Below are 16,452 nucleotides of genomic sequence, written 5' to 3' on the forward strand. Positions count from 1 at the left end.
AGAGGCCAGGATCTTAGCGCCCAGGTTGGGGGGTGAAGGTGGGCTCGGCGTGGCGGTGGGTGGCCGCGGCTGTGGGGCAGACTTTAACTGCCCCCGCCCCACCCCGGGCTGGCCCCACGCTTCTTGCCCGCCCTCGGCCCCGCCCTCCCCAGCCCGCGTCCCCATTGGCGGCGTCCGGCGGCGCGGCCGCTGTTATTTTTCGAATATATAAGGAGGTGGAGGTGGCAGCCGCAGTCAGAGGCTTCCCGGGCCGGTGGCTGGTCCCTGGCCCCCTGCCTCTTCCCCCACCCTCCCCGTCTCCCTGCTCCTGACCCCGTTTCTCTCCCTCCCTCCCCACCCCCCACCCCGGCCGGCGCCCTGCCAGCTGTGCCCGGCCTTGCAACCAGCCTCCTGCCACCCCGCCCCGATGGAGCTGCCGAAGCCCACGCCGATCTCGGGTCTCAGCCCGACCGGCGTGCGTGCCGGGCGGCCAGGCCACCTCCCCGGCCTCCGTCTGGGCGCTCCCGGCTCCATGGGGTCCCCGGAGCGCGCGGTCGCTTCCTCGCCGGTCACCACGCTCACCAAGACCATGCACGACCTCACCGGGCTTGGCAGGTAGGGCGCCCCAAGGAAGCTGGGCGTGGGGTGAGAGGCTGGGGTGTGGTCTCAGGCCTCCTGGGGAACCGGGCGTGGAGGCTGAATCCAAAAGGTTGGGTGGGGAGGCCAGGGGCAGCGCTCAGGCAGGCGCGCTGCTCGCCCGCTCAGGGGAACAGCTCCCGGCCCCTCCTCCTTCCCGCATTGTGCTTCCACCACGCAGTCTCCTTATCGCTGCCCAGATCGCCATCATTTCCACCATTTTGCCCCAAGCAGGGTATCCCAAACCCGGCTAGAGAACTTGGGATGGAAAAGCAGTCGGGTACTCCCTATCGCTTGGGTGCTGCTTCCCACCTGCACCCCGTCCCATTTCTGCCCAGAACGCTGGGGATTAGGTCAAACCTGCTTGGTGAGCATGTCTGCGTGGTTCAGGCTGGCCTGCCTTACCTAATGGCAACAGAGACCCAACTCTTTGGCCATTTTTCCAGAAAAGCACGTGGACTGGTGGGGTCTGGAGAGTTTGGGGAAGGCCCTCTAGAGGGGATTTGCTGCTCATCCATTCCCCTGGTTGATCCCCACTCCGCTCCCAACACCCCTTCCCCAGTAACAACACCCCCACCCCCACAAACACACCTTGCTCTGTAGGGCAAGACTGCAGTCTGCCTCATCTGAGGAGAGAGTTGTTGCTGTTAGGTACCATCCAGTGGACCCTATGCGCGACAACATTGAGAAGAAAGTAGGCTGACCTTACTCTTGCCTCCATCCTCCATGCAGTGTCACATTAGGCCTTCCCTGGGACAGTGCATGCACGGATGGGCCCTGGGGGGGAGGGGTGGGGGTGAGCTCCACCTTTACCTTTTTCCTTCTCTGGGTCCCTGCTGCTTTTCCAGGGAGACCCCAGAGAACCAGGTAAGAGGCTTGTCCACCAGCCGAAGACGGCTGAAATGCCTGTCCCTGTCCCGGCGGGCTTCAGAGTCCTCTCTGTCATCTGAATCTTCTGAAGCTTCTGATGCAGGTGAGCTCACGCCTAGGGGTGCTCCCCAGGGGCCCCAAGAGTCAGTCACCTGTCCACTGATCTCCTTGCTCATCTCTGGTGGTGCAGTGTGTTAAGTGTTGGGCAGCTAGCTGAAAGGTCAGGAGTCCAAAGTCACCAATGAATTGCTCAGTGGGAGAAAGGTGGAAGCTCTCATCTGTAAAGATTCACACAGCCTTGGGAACCCTATGGAGCAGTTTGACTCTGCCCCATAGATTGGCCAGGGATTGGAATCTGTGTTCCTGAAGGCAAATGGGTTTGTTTTATGAGTTTGGGTGGGTCTCTCAATCTCCCCACCAGCCTGCTCCTGTGAGAGGAAGACATACCTCTGGTGAAGCTCACCACACCCTGCCCAGCCAGGCTGATGGGGAGGGTGGGGCCCAGAGTGGCAGATGAGGATCTTAGACCTGGCGCCCAGAGCCCTGAACCACAGCCCCACCTAGGAGGCACTCTGGGCAGAAAATTGATCTTTGTATACCCTTCTCGCCGTCAGCTTTTTTCCTTTAAAGGTCATTGTCTCATCTGAAGCAAACAACGTTAAACTAAGTTAGAGGATAGTGCTTAGCAAGAGTTGTGGTTTAAAGACAGCACAACCTTCATAACAAACAGGCCAGGGGCCCTGTGCAACTTAGAGGACAGTGTCAGCCTCGGGCTCTCTGGGTGCTTCATTTTTTGTGTCAAGATCTCAAAAGAAATGTGTTTTCCCGCTCCTCCTTTGAATTGGGTTGAGATGTGGTAGGAAAAGTGTGGGGGAAAGCCAATACTTCCAGACCAAAGTGTACTTCCCCGGCAGGTCTCTACTTGGACTCTCCCAGCCCCGTGGACCCCCAGAAGGCAGAACGGACGTGAGTAAACAAGGGAGACCTCACTCTAGGGATGTGGAGAAGCAGACAGACCCCACAGTGCGCGCTCACATGCACACACGAACTCTGGGGCCTTCTTAGGATTCAGGATTCAGCCCCTGACCCAAGTAGGGTCTGTGTTCATGGGAGCCAGCTAAGTATGGGCTCAGGGCCAAGGATGGTGGGGGCGACAGTGGCTGCTGGGAGCAGTGGCCACTTGGGTCCAGCCAGCCCTGGCCATGTGGAAGCATGGACCCTGTGCCTAAACCATCTCTCTCTCTTGGCTTATACAGATAATTCTGTGAAATACCACAATTAGAAAATGAGGCCCAACTGATTTCTGTTTTGTTAGAATCAGGCCTAAGAACACAATTGCCTACAGGTTTGGCCCAAGGGCCAACAACCCCTGGACAAGGCCCTTTGTGAGAAGGAGTAGAGAGAGCTGCTGGGGCTTTTCAAGGGAGAGGCCCCTCTGCTTTGGTGGTGGGGTGTGGGGAGTGCCTTGCAAAGTACAGCTGTTCTGCCCAGCTGTTAGATATCAAGCAAGGGGAGCAGCTGCCAGGCATTAGCAGGGACAGCTGGGCATCCCCAGTCTGGGCTATAGGAACTATGGCTTTGCAAGGCTGGATGCCTCTTATCAGGCTGGGCTGGGCTGGGCTGGGCTTCGCTGGGCTTCCCTTCGCTTTGAGTTGGTTCACAAACAGGAAACAGAGAGAGTTGGGCGGGGGTGCCAGTGGGGGTGGGAGGAGGCCACAGGTTAGGTCTTAAAGATAGCAGAGTCAAAGCTAAACTCTCCCAAGACCCAGGTGCAGTGCAGAAAGTGCAACCGAATGATCTCTAATGCCATGTCCACTGCTGGGCACAGTCACCACCTAAGGCCCACCCTGCAGATACTTCAGCCCTGAGTGGCTCCCTCCCCCATCTCTGCACCTGCTGTGACGGTTACACAGAGCTTCTCCGAAAGAGGCTGCAGTGTGTGCAGGCACACGCATAGATGCACAAACGCTCCGAGTGGCAGGTGGTCTCCGGTAACATAGCTGGGGGGCGGGGCCCATGTACAGAAAGCTTATGCCCTAGCCTCAAAAGGAACATCTGTTGGAATTCACCGGTCTCTTGTTAGGCAGGAGGAGGGGATGGGATGGAGGTTGGGTCCTGGAAAATTCCATAGGAGGGAGGAGAGGATGTGACCCAAGCATTTGTCACTAGGGGGTCTTGCTTGGCAGATGAGGATGATCCTGGGGAACATTAGAGTAGGTTCCTGCCCTGGCCCTGGAGTCAGGGGGTGAGGGGGCTGGCAGACCTAGGGGATGAAACCCCGGGCTTGCTGGCATTCAGCACTGTCACGTGCCTGTCATCTGTGGGATGGATCGATGCCTTTCCTGGCGGCTGTGCAGGGCCCCACTGAGGCGATTTGCATACAGGTGGAAGGCCTGCTGGCAAGCTGGAGAGACTGTTGCTGTGGTGATGCCTCAGTGACCCTGCGACCCACCCCAGCTGTCTCTACCACAGCCATTCACTCTCTCCATTTCCCGTGGCTTTCAAGTCCTAGGCTGCCTCCTATGACCCTGCCTTTCCCCTGGCCCCAAGTTGCTTCCCTGGCCTCGTCATACAGGAGCCAATGCTGGGCTGGGGCTGGACGGCCCGGGAAAGATGGGCTGCATGGCACCCCCCAACCCCTCTTTCTAGGTTTGAACAGGCCATCCAGGCAGCCAGCCGAGTCATTCAAAAGTGAGTGTTTTTTTAGTTCTGCCTCAGTCCAGGTTGGGTGGTCCATGGAAGGGTCCCAGTCAGGCCCTCCTGTCGGGGCTGGGTGTTCTGGGAGCTCGGAGTCCTTGTCCCCACTCGCCCAGGCATGACCTGTCCCCATGTCTGTCTGCAGAGAGCCATTCACCATCCGGCGCATCCAATCCATGCCAGTGAGTATTCTCTGAGGCCAGGCATTTGAGGGGGTGGGAGGGAGGGAGCAGGAGAACACCACATCCTTTTTGATTTGGGCCCTAGATGGGTCACCTCCCTCCTAGAGGGGTGACTTGAAGTGCCTTGGCACCCCTGGGCTGGCTCTGGAGATGGGGGTCCAGAGGAGGGGTGGAGGAAGGAGCACCGGATGGTGCTGGAAAGTCACCCTCAGCACCCACCTATACTGCCCTCCAGGTGAAGCTTCTGGGCCACAGCCCTGTGCTCCGGAACATCAGCAACATTCGCGCGCCCAACAGGTGGAGGAGGAGTACGGTGGGCAGCAGGACTGCCAGCGGCTCTGGCAATGACAAGGAGAACGTGCGTTTCTGGGGGCCCGGGAGGACAGCAGGGGGAGCACTGAGGTGGCCCTGGCATCTGTCGACTGTCACATCACCTGTCTTGCTCACAGGATGGATTTGTCTTCAAGATGCCATCCAAGCCTGCTCTTTCTGGCAACTCCCCCCAGGCTGGGGCCGAGTGGGCTAACCCCAGAGATGCCTTTGCACAGAGGCCAAACTCCGCCCCCAACCTGACGGTACCTTCGGACAGAGCCCTTGCATCCTGGGGAAGGGGAGGCTGGCTCTGAGCCCCCAGGGGCTGAGGTAGGGGCCGTTAGGAAACTTGCTACAGAAGGGTGACCTGCTGTGTCTGTCGTCCCTGGACAGTGCCACAGCCCTGAGCAGAAGATGGAGGTAGGGGAGGAGCTGAGCCCCTGGCCTCCATGCGGCCCTTCCCTAAGCCCAGTGGAGGGGGCTGCTGAGGAGGAAGAAGACGATGGATTTGTGGACATCCTGGAGAGTGACCTAAAGGTAATACCCCCTCACCCCCACCCCCCAGGACCTCCCAAGAGATGGGAGCAAGCCCCTGTGACCTCATCCCAGTGTCTGGTTCAGAAAAACCGAGCTCACTCACTTGTAGCCTGACCTCTGCTTAGGGACCTGGGACTGCAGTGGAAGGCAGGGCTGCCTGTCCCCCACACCTCCACCCACCCCATGCTCTGTGAAAGTCCCTGCAGCAAGGACTTACCCCCAGCTTCACAGTTGGGGGTCTTCCCCATGTGGAGGCGCTGGCAGGGGGAGATCTGCCAGGGTTAGGATTGGTGGGGGACAGAGAGGTTGCGCAGGAGGATTTGGGGGCCTGGCGATGCCTGTGGGGCTGACCACTGCACCTTGGCTGATTTTACCCCAGGACGACGATGAGGTACCCCCAGGCATGGAGAGTCTCATTAGCGCCCCTCTGGTCAAGACCTTGGAGAAGGAACAAGAGCAGGTGAACCTGGGTGGCTTCCCTGGGATTCTATAGGAGGGGGATGGGTGGGGGTGGAGGAGGACTCTGACTCCTGCCTTGCTATCCTAGGACCTCATCATGTTTAGCAAGTGCCAGCGGCTCTTCCGCTCACCGTCCATGCCCTGCAGTGTCATCCGGCCCATCCTCAAGAGGCTGGAGCGGCCACTGGACAGGGACCATCCAGTACAGAGCAAGCGAAGGAAGAGTGTGACCCCGCCCGCGGAGGAGCAGGAGCCCGAGGAACCCGTAAGTGCCGCCTCCTGCTGGCGCTAGGTGACCACTTGGGGGGCAGCGCTGCCCTGCCCACCTTCCCGGGCTCTACCTGTGCTGGCACCTTCCAACTCCACTGTGTTGCCAAGCCCTCGGCGGGCAGGGCTTGCCAAGCTCTGACTCCACCCACATCTGCCTTGCCTCCCAGAAAGCCCGAGTCCTCCGCTCCAAGTCCCTGTGTCATGATGAGATTGAGAACATCTTGGACAGTGACCACCGTGAGCTGATTGGGGACTACTCCAAGGTACTCAAAGGTCCAGGACAGCGTGGCCTCCCCCACCCCACCAGGTCCCTCTTCTGCAGCCTTTTGTCATCTCCTCTGTGGGCCAGCTTGGTCTCAACTTGGAAGATGCTTCCAACCTAATACCTCCTCGGGCACCTAGGGAAGGTGACTTGCCCTCCGGCTTGCTGCCTCTTCTGCTCTTTATCCCTGGGAGGGTTGTTCCCTGGGTGTCCGACACAAGAGGCCCCATGGGGAAGCAGCCAAAGTACGTGTGGCCTCTGGGCCTCTATCAGGAAGGCCATCCTCTCACTTTCTGGGTTCTCTCCCTCCTTCCCTTCAGGCCTTCCTCCTACAAACTGTGGATGGAAAGCACCAAGACCTCAAGTACATCTCACCAGAGACGGTAGGCAGGCAGGCAGGCACCTGACACAGGCAGAGGCTCCTGAGGGCCCCGAGGGGGTGGGCCCCTGGTAGGGGGTCAGCCTGACCTGCTCAGACCTACCCTGTGTGGCCCCTGACAGATGGTGGCCTTGCTGATGGGCAAGTTCAGCAACATCGTGGAGCGGTTTGTGATTGTGGACTGCAGATACCCCTATGAGTATGAAGGCGGGCACATCAAGGTGAGAGGGGGTGGGCCGGCCCTGTGGACCCATCACTGTCAAGGTCTTCCCCTGCAGAGAGGGTCGATGGGTAGAGGGTGGACACACTTTCCTACAGAGGAGGGAGCCTGCTCGGGGGTCCCCGTGGGGATGTGGTTGCTTGGGAGTGCAAAGGGGAAGGGGTCAGGCTGTGGCCTGATGGCCCGCATCCATGCAGACGGCTGTAAACCTCCCCCTGCAACGCGATGCTGAGATCTTCCTGCTACAGAGCCCCATCACAGCCTGCAGCCTGGACAAGAGGATCATCCTCATCTTCCACTGTGAATACTCATCGGAGCGTGGGCCACGCATGTGAGTTCCAGCTCTGCCTGACCTTCCCTTCCTGATCAGCCTTGTGGGTGCTGGAGCCTCTGGGATGGTCTAGACGGAGGCTAGCGGCCCTCAGCATGCCTCATCTTCAGGTCTGGGATGACCTTGGTCCCTCCATTCCACCACCTTTCCCCTCAGCCTTATTTCTGCTCTTCATTGCTCCTACCCCTACCAAACCCAGCTCCAAATCGCCAGCATGGTCCTTCTCAGTTCAGACACTGCCTGCCAGGAGGAGAGTGGTTATTACTATGAACTGCTTCTTACCCCTTCTCGTCTCTGTCCCTGTCCATTCCTAAATGCCCTGACCTGAGCCTGCCCACCTGCCCGACTCCTGCTCCATCCCATTGCCTGTCACCCTCTGGCCCAGGCCCTCACAGGAGCTGACTATCCACACCCAGAAGGCTCCTTATAGATATCTCGGGCCAAGCCCTTATTGATGCCCTCTGCCCTCTGAGATTCCCAGCCTGTGCCCTGACCCCAGCTCTGTCAAGATAGGCTCCAGTTACTGAGGATTGATTGTGGGTATTTCCACTCCCCACTTCCTTGGCATCACCAAGGATGCCCCCTGACACTTCTCTCCATCCCTGCTGGCTCCTTCCCAGGCCACACCCACCTGTAGCCAAGATGGCACACATCCTTCCTGGAACAGGAAGCCCCGGAGTCACTTCCACATCCTGTTCTGTATCCAGGAGCCACGCTGGGCTTGGAAAAATGTTTTTGGGTTGATATTCCGAAGCTCAGGAGCCTTCTGGGGGCTCCCCAGGGGCATCAAAGGCCTAGGCGCAGGGAGCAGCCCCCTGAGGTGTGCCCAGCTGATTCTCCCTCCCCTGTCCGCCCAGGTGCCGCTTCATCAGGGAACGCGACCGTGCTACTAACGACTACCCGAGTCTGCACTACCCCGAGATGTATGTCCTCAAAGGCGGCTACAAGGAGTTCTTCCCACAGCACCCGGTATTGTGGTTGGGACGGAGGGTGGGGGTTCAACCACAGGGAAAAGGCTCGGGCAGGCTGTGGCCTTGGGAGAAGAGAGGGCTCGGGGCTCGGTCACACTAGAGCCTTCTCCCGGTGTTCAATGACCCCTCTCGTCATTGCCCTAGACCTTCTGTGAACCTCAGGACTACCGGCCCATGGACCATGAAGCCTTCAAGGAGGAGCTGAAGACCTTCCGCCTCAAGACTCGCAGCTGGGCTGGGGAGCGCAGCCGGCGGGAGCTCTGTAGCCGCTTGCAGGACTGCTGAGAGCCCTCTGGGGGAGGGGGCCCCCAGATCAAGGGGCTGGATGCCCCAGGTGCTATCAAGGGGAGGGTATTATGTCTGGGTCTGTCCCGTTGACTCCATTTCCACGTCCTGGTGCCCTTTACCAGCCCCTGCTGAAGAGCCTGCCTGCTGGGAAGGCTTGGGTCAGATCAGTCTCATGGAAGCCTTCCTTTACTACAAGGAGCCTTCCTGTGCTGCTTACCCCTTAGTCTTCTGTGTCCAGAAAAGCCCCCTTCTTTCTAGGAGCTTTCTAACTGGGGCTGGGGCAAAGCCACTGCCTGGCCCTCCCAGAACCAGCCAGAGCTAAGCCCCTGCCTCCCCTCCTCAGGAGCCAGAAGTTGTTTCTGTCCCTCTGTCCTGTCCGTTCACACACACCCCTACGGCAAAGCCTTCAGCTCTTCCTGTCTCCTGTTTATGTTATCTGCCTGCTTGATTCCTCTGACTCTGTTTTTCTTTGTTTGTCAGACTTGGCTGAGGTGTGGGCTCTCCTGAGCCAGCTGGGGTTAGGGACACAAATATTAATGACCCACTTAGCACCACTTTCTGTTGAAAGGGATGTTAAGATCCTAGGAGAGGACGCCCTGTCCCACCCTGAGACCCTCAGGGGGATGGGGGCTAAGGCCTCAGTCTTGAGCCAGCTGGAAGTCCAGCCCCCACTGCCTGGCTGGTCAGAACTTGCTGCTGTTTTGTCGGGGATGGATGGACTGAATGGATGGCTGAGTGGATAGGCGGGCTTGTGTGCACACATGCCCACAAACAAGTGTCTTGAGCTTGTGTGCACACACCCACAAACAAGCAGGGTGGAAGCACTTAGTGGAACGTGGCAGCATGGCAGGAGAATGCGCGTGAACCAAAACAACCTGTACACTTGAGCGGTGGAAGTATTCCAGAGGAAATGTTGCAAATACGAAGCCACCTCTGGATTCTGTGTTTCAAAATGTGGGAAGGGGCTGTGCTTGAAGGCTCTGACCTGGGTCATCAGTTGGGGCCTTGATTCAATAAAGCACTGACCAAGTTGAATCACTGGCCCTGTGTTCTGTGGGAGTATGGTGAGGTCCCTTGGCGAAAACACAGGAATAAGAGTAGGGGACCGGTCAGAGAGGGCTGGAAGACTGGGCTGATGGTCCCATGGGCTCCTTTCCTCCCTTGTCCTGAAGTTTTCTCCCATCTGTTGATTAACTCCTTGGATAGGACTTTGGCTTTAGCCCCCATGTCCTTTCACTGACTACCCAAACACCTCTGGACTCACCTTTCCTATACTCTGCACCAAGAAGCTTGGAGTAAACTTGCCCTAAAAACTGTCAATGGTTCCCCATGACCTGTAGGATGAACTTAAGACTCCTGGCAGGGTACACATGGAATCCTTTTAAAACCTGGGCCTTCCCAGCCCCAACTCTTCCTGAGTCAAATCCTCCGTACCTTGCACTTAACAAGAGTCACCAAAACCCAGGGAGCTGATGCCGACACCATGACATCCCTTCTCCTTGCTCCCCCGTCCCCATCTGACAGGGTAGAACTGCCCCTTTCGGTTTCCGAGGTTGTAAATCTTTACTGGAACCGAAAGCCTCAACTTTGAACTGCTGACCTTGTGGACAGCAGCCTAACATGTAACCCGCTATGCCACCAGGGCTCAGAGTTGGTGGAAAACTTCCCCTGTATCTGCTGTGCCATTCATAGGTACACTCTTGGCCTGTCTTACTCCTTTCAAACTTGGTTTTGATGTCTCTTAGCAGAAGCACCCCGTCCCTGATGGGGAATGGCTTTCCTCTCAGTATCCCCAGGATCTGTTACCTTGGATGAGTGGGGTTCAGGATGGAGGGAGTAGGAAAGGGGCAGGACCTCTTGAATGCATCTGAAGAACTTCCCCCTGAAACCCACTGCAGATGAACCTACATACACCGGGGCCCTGCCGTGTCCCACTCCCATAAAGTGTCTAAGAGGTACAATTTGTAAACAGTGGTAACAAGCCTTTTGTTCATCGCCAGCTTGAAGCTAGCAGGGCAGTGATTGTTATTCCCATTTTGTCGATGGGAAAACATGCTATTTCCTTCCAGAGCAACAGATGGGACTGGTTGCCCAGGCTGGGCCCGCAGGTGGTCAACCTCTCCTCAGTGTCCTTCACTCAAACCCCAGACCTCGGCAGGGGCAAAGGGAAGGGCAGGGTTATCAGGGAGGACTCTGATGGTCTGAAGCCCTGGCCTGAGGGCAGAGGGAGGCGCCCCTGAAACTTCCAGAAAGCTTTCCTCCGATCCCATGAGCAAGCAGCTGACCCCTCCAGGAGCAGCACTTCTGTGAGTGAGGGCGTTTGTCACAGAAAAGGGAAAAGAGCTGGACAGACCTGGCGTTTATGGAAGCCCCTGCGCAGAAAGGGTCCTCCTCTGGCCTGGGCCACACAGAAGCCCTGGGCAGAGCTGGCAGGGCTCCCCAGCGCCTCATTTCTGCCTCTCCCTGAGCAGCCAGCAAGGAGACTGCCTCTTGCTCCTGCCAGGAGCCACCAGACAAAGTTCTGGAGACTAGGGGACCGTGGGTGCTGAGTATCCAGGGTCATGTCTATCCCCATAACTCACTGCACAGTCACGGTTGCTGCTGTCGGCCACCTGGTCTCCCTGCACTTCATATTCACTGTCTCCCCAGGCCACCAGGTAGGAGTGAGTCTTATCTGCAGGGGAAGATGAGGGCTTGGTGGAGCCAGGACACAAGGCTTATTCCCTAATTACATAAGCAAAGCACTACTATTAAAATAAGAATAAAGTAGGAGCCAGCTCACACCCTATTATTCAGCCACAGTAGTGAAAACATCCTGGTACCGGTATAATGATCGACTAATGGAACAGAACAGGGAACCTGGGGAGAGGGTGTGGAAAACCCATCCACCTACAGACAATTTTTAACAATTAAAAAATTAATTAGGAGCAACGAAGTCCCCAAAGAATATAAAAAATAGACTTTGAGGCCAGGGCATGGCACTCCATCAGACTCGACTGAAAAACACTCCTAAAAGTCAACAAATAGACCTTGAACTATTTACAGGCTTTTTTGTTGTTAGTTTGTTTTCTTTTGTTGCTTTGTTTTGCTCTGTCTTGGTTTATTTATTTATTTATTTATTTTGTGATCTTTGCAGGTCTATCTATCTAAGATAGACAGGATAAACAATCCAGAGAAGAAAACAACGGGACTGACAGTTGGGGTGGGGAACATGGGAGAGGGGAAGGTGGAAAGGAAGTGGGTGTTAACAAACCCAGGGACAAGGGAACAACAAGTAATCCAAAATTGATGGCAAGGAGGGTATAGGAAGCCTGATAGGGCTTGATCAAGGGCAATGTAACCAAGAGGAATCATGGCAACCCAAATGAAGGCTGAATATGATAGTAGGACAAGAGGAAAGTAAAAGGAATTAGAGGAAGGTACTAGGAGGCAAGGGGTATTTATTGAAATCTAAATACAGGCATGTACATGTGTCAATATATATATACAATGATGGGGAAATAGATCTACATATATTTACAGGTTTAAGGTAGCAAATGAACATATTGGGCCTCTACTCAAGTACTCCCTCAACACAAGAACACTGTTCTAACAAACTGGAATTCTGTGATGCTCACCTTCCTGACATGATTGCTGAAAAAGTGGGTGCATAAGCAAATGTGAAGAAAGCTGATGGTGTCCAGCTATCAAAAGATAAGTATCTGGGGTTTTAAAGCCTTGAAGATAAACAAGAAGCCATCTAACTCAGAAGCAACAAAGCCCAAATGGAAGAAGCACACCAGCCTGTGTGATCACAGATATCAATAGGATCAGGTACCAGGCATCAAAGAACAAAAAAATACTGTGAATGAGGGGGAGTGCAGAGTGGAGACCCAAAGGCCATCTGTAGGCAACTGGACATCCCCTTACAGAAGGGTTACAGGGAGGAAACGAGTCAGTCAGGGTGCAGTGTAGCAACAATGAAACATACAACTTTCCTCTAGTTCTTTAATACTTCCTCTCCCCCACTATCATGATCCCAATTCTACCTTACAAATCCGGCTAGACCAGAGTATGTACACTGGTACAGATCAGAGCTGGAAACACAGGGAATCCAGGACAGATAAGCCCCTCAGGACCAATGATGAGAGTAGAGCTACCAGGAGGGTAAGAGGAAGGTGGGGGAGAATGGGGGAACCAATCACATATAACCTCTCCCTGAGGGACGACCAACAGAAAAGTGGGTGAAGGGAGATCAGACAGTGTGAGACATGAAAAAATAATTTATAAATTATCAAGGGTTTGGGAGGGCTCAAGTAGAAAGAAACTGTGAAGATGATGGCAACAAAAGTACAAACGTGGAGGGAGGGGAAAAAAAAAAAGAGGACCTGATGCAAGGGGCTTAAGTGGAGAGCAAATGCTTTGAAAATGATTAGGGCAAAGAATGTATGGATGTGCTTTATACAAGTGATGTATGTATATGCATGGATTGTGATAAGAGTTGTATGAGCCCCTAATAAAATGTAAAAAAAGAAAAGAGGAGAAAAAAATGATTAGGGCAAAGACTGTACAGATGTGCTTTATACAATTGATGTATGTATATGTATGAACTGTGATAAGAATTGTATGAGCCCCTAATAAATTGTTAAAATTAAAAAAAAAAAAGTACAAACGTGCTTGACCCAATGTATGGATGTATGGATTGTGATAAGAGTTGTACGAGCCCCCAATAAAATAAGAATTATTAATTAGGTGGACACTTATATTTGAGAACATCAATTTTATATTCAGTAGTTTAAGCTACTTTTCAACCCCAATAGCTTGCCTTCCACTCCCCCCACCCAAACCAACCGTCTTCTTTCATTTCTCTACTCTCTCCTGTGGGATTTGGAATATTATTTTGGCCGTCACCCAAGTGAACACCTCAGACAAGTGATTTTTGATAAAGGGCCAAAAGACATCAAATAAGGAATAACAGTCTCTTCAACAAATGGTACTCGCAAAATGGAATTTCTATTTGCAGAACAATTAAACGGGCATCGACGAAGTGCACATGGAACAAGCACACCACCTGATCCAAGGATTGTAAATAATAAAATCCAAGTCTAAAGGAGGAAATAGTGTTGTTAGGTGCCATTGAGTTGGCTCCAACTTATGGTGAGTGTATGCACAACAGAACAAAACACTGTCTGGCCCAGTGCCACGCTCACCATTGTTCCTGTGCCTGAGCCCACAGATGCAGCCACTCATCGAGGGCCTTCCTCTTTCACTACCCCTCCGCTTTACCAAACACATCCTTCTTCAGGGACTGGTCTCTCCTGACAGTATATCCAAAGTATGTAAGACAGTCTTGCCATCCTTGCATCTAAGGAGTACCCTGGCCTTCCTTCTTCCGAGAGAGATTGGGTTGTCCTTTGAGCAGTCCACGGTACTTTCCATGTTCTCCTCCGGCACCGCAGTTCAAGTGCATCTGTTCTTCTAAGGTCTTCCTTATTCAATGTCCGGCTTTCACATGCATATGATGCAACGGAGAATACAGGGCTTGCGTCAGGCCCAGCTAATTCACAACAAAAGATTTTTAAAGAAACAAACCAAAGAACTTCTTTCCTAATTAGGAGATGCAGATAACTGACTTCTCTGAAGGAGTGCAGGCTTGGGCCCCTGAAAAATTCAGGAGGTAGCGTGGACATGCCCCCAGCCTCCCTTCCCCCAATAAAGGAACTCTCACAAGGGATGCTTGCTCACAGGGAAGCAGATCAGGCCCAGCAAGCAAGCCGTTTAAAATCCTGGGCTGCCAGCCAGTTTTAAAGGGTGTTCTGCTTGGGCCAGGATTGGGTGGGGGTGGGGGTGTTCCAATAGAGAAGAAGCGGATGAGAGCAAGACACGTGGTCCTGGCTCACGTGGTTAAAGGGCTGCGTGGGCCAGGGCAGAGTGCCAGAACTAGCCAGGCCTGGCCAGGCCCAACCAACTAGGATGAGTGAGGCCTGCGAAGGGGAGTGAGGGGAGGAGACTTCCCCACTGGGTCTCCTCTGAAAAGCTCACTGGGTAACTTTCGCAACGAAGTTTTTAAAAAATACTGCAATGTTTTCTTTTTAAACAGAGGAAGAATTGATGTTCCGTAAAGGGCACCCAGCACACGCCTAGACCTGATCATTGCCTTGGATGTTTCTGGCTACCCAGGAGGTGCCAGGAGACCTGGGGGCACAGTGGCTCCAGGTGGGGCTGCTAACCTCAAGGTCAGCAGTTGGAACTCACCTGAGGCTCTTTTTTTTGGAGGGTAAGGGGGAGATGAAATTTCTGCTACTGTAAAGATTTAGTTTCCGAAACCCAAAGAGGTAATTCTCACTCTGTCCTATAGTCTTATTCTGAGTCGAAATTGACTCCAAGGCAGACACTTTTTGAATAGGTGTGCCGCATAGTCAGGAGTCCTGGTGATACAGTGGTTATGCGTGAAGCTGCTAACTGCAAGATCAGCAGTCTGAAATCACCAGGTGCTCCATGGGAAAAAGATGGGCCTTTCTACTCTGGTCAAGAGTTAGTCGCAAACACCCACAGGGGGCAGTTCTACCCTGGCCTGTATGGTCCTGAGTTGGCATCCACTTGATGGCCGTGAGCTAGGTTTGATCCTTGCGTTCCTCATCTATAAACGCCCCCCCACCCCTGTTCCCCTGCTATCACTGGGGATTTGCTTTGCCTGCTTGAGCTTCACGCAAAGGCACTCATAGCACGTCTCCTCCGGTCTGGCTTTTGCCTCGGCGCGATTCTGCGATGCATCCGTGTTGGCACGTGGAACAGGTGTGTACTATTTCACTGTTGTGAAGTATTTCATTGTGTGGCTGGATCACAAAACGGAATTCTTTACTCAACTCTCGCGCTTCTAGTCTTCTGCTTTTTTAGGTTTAAAAAATTAAGGTCTACTTTATAAGTGGTCAAATTTGCCCCCTTTTAGTGTCCAGTTCTGTGAGGCTTAACAACTGTAAACACAACCAACATATGAAGCAAATCGATTCTCTTCTTGATGGCTTCAGGAGGACAGTTATGCATTGTGTTGGGAATAACCCCGGAAGTGGAATTGGAGTGGGGGTGGCGGTGGCCGCAGGCATGTTTAACTTTCTTATTTCCACGAAGTCCAGTCCGGTTGTTAAACCAATTGACCTTCCCATTGCTCCACAGTCTGAACCAAATGGCTAACTACATTTACATTTCTCTTTTGGTCAGAAGGGGAGCCTTGGTTCTGCACTGGGCTGCTAACCACAGGTCCATAGTTTGAAACGACCAGCTACTTTGTGGAGGAAGGATGAGGCTTTCTACTCCCATACAGAGGTACAGTCTGGGAACCCCCGGGGCAGTTCTACCCTGTCCTGTAGGATCGCTGTGAGTTGGTATCGACTTGAGTGCAGTGAGTTTGGGCGCTCGCTGCACATGGCAGAGGGCTCCGTGAGCGGCTGAGGGCCCATGTGCCCATGGGGCAGGGCCAGGGGTTTCAGCATCCCAGGTGCGGCCTGCTTTCTGACTCTCCTCCTCTGAGAGACGAGGCAATTTTAGCCTGAGTTCGTCTCAGGCCAGACTCTAGAAAAAAGTGGTGGTGTGTCGCCAGCTTGTGTCCGCCTGCCCACGCTGACCTGCGATCACCTAAGGGCCTTTCCGCTTCCACTGGGAGAAAGACGGGGCTCCCTGCTCTAGCAAAGGGTTGCAGTCTGAGAAACCCACAGAGGGCAGTCCTCCCCGGTTCCACCAGTCTTCCCCCATGGAACGGGGCGCCCCACGGCTCGCCACCAGGAAACAATTGGTGGAGAAAGAAATGAGGTCCGGACAAGGAGGGCCCTGGCCTGGCGGGATCTGGAAGCAATTAGGAGGGCAGCTGAGTAATGATGAGACGTTGTTTTGCAGCGTGGAAACCCATGCCCTAAGAGAATGTTCGCCGACATGAAATGATCTGCAGTGGATTGTTCCAAGAAGACAGTTGGTTGTGGGACAAAGGCAGGGAGGCGGTCCCACCCTACCCACAAGGGAGAAGTCTGTACCGGTGCCAAGGAATTCGGCTCTGGCTGCATCAGTGCGCTCGCCCCACCCAGCCTGC

General features: G+C 54.3%; 1 protein-coding gene across 1 annotated transcript; it reads left to right on the forward strand.

Moving 5' to 3' along the window:
* Nucleotides 1-282: 282 nt before the first annotated feature.
* CDC25B (cell division cycle 25B) lies at nt 283-9,428 on the forward strand. Its single transcript, XM_075563948.1, has 16 exons — nt 283-594; nt 1,464-1,588; nt 2,400-2,451; nt 4,135-4,176; nt 4,328-4,364; nt 4,600-4,722; nt 4,814-4,939; nt 5,070-5,213; nt 5,593-5,673; nt 5,761-5,937; nt 6,110-6,205; nt 6,525-6,587; nt 6,706-6,804; nt 7,001-7,134; nt 7,992-8,103; nt 8,250-9,428. Exons 1-16 carry the CDS (start codon nt 407-409, stop codon nt 8,388-8,390), a joined length of 1,740 nt encoding a protein of 579 aa, XP_075420063.1. The 5' UTR covers nt 283-406; the 3' UTR covers nt 8,391-9,428.
* The last annotated feature ends 7,024 nt before the right edge of the window (nt 9,429-16,452 follow it).

The sequence above is a fragment of the Tenrec ecaudatus genome, chromosome 12, assembly GCF_050624435.1.
Source record: "Tenrec ecaudatus isolate mTenEca1 chromosome 12, mTenEca1.hap1, whole genome shotgun sequence".
Lineage (NCBI taxonomy): Eukaryota > Metazoa > Chordata > Mammalia > Afrosoricida > Tenrecidae > Tenrec > Tenrec ecaudatus.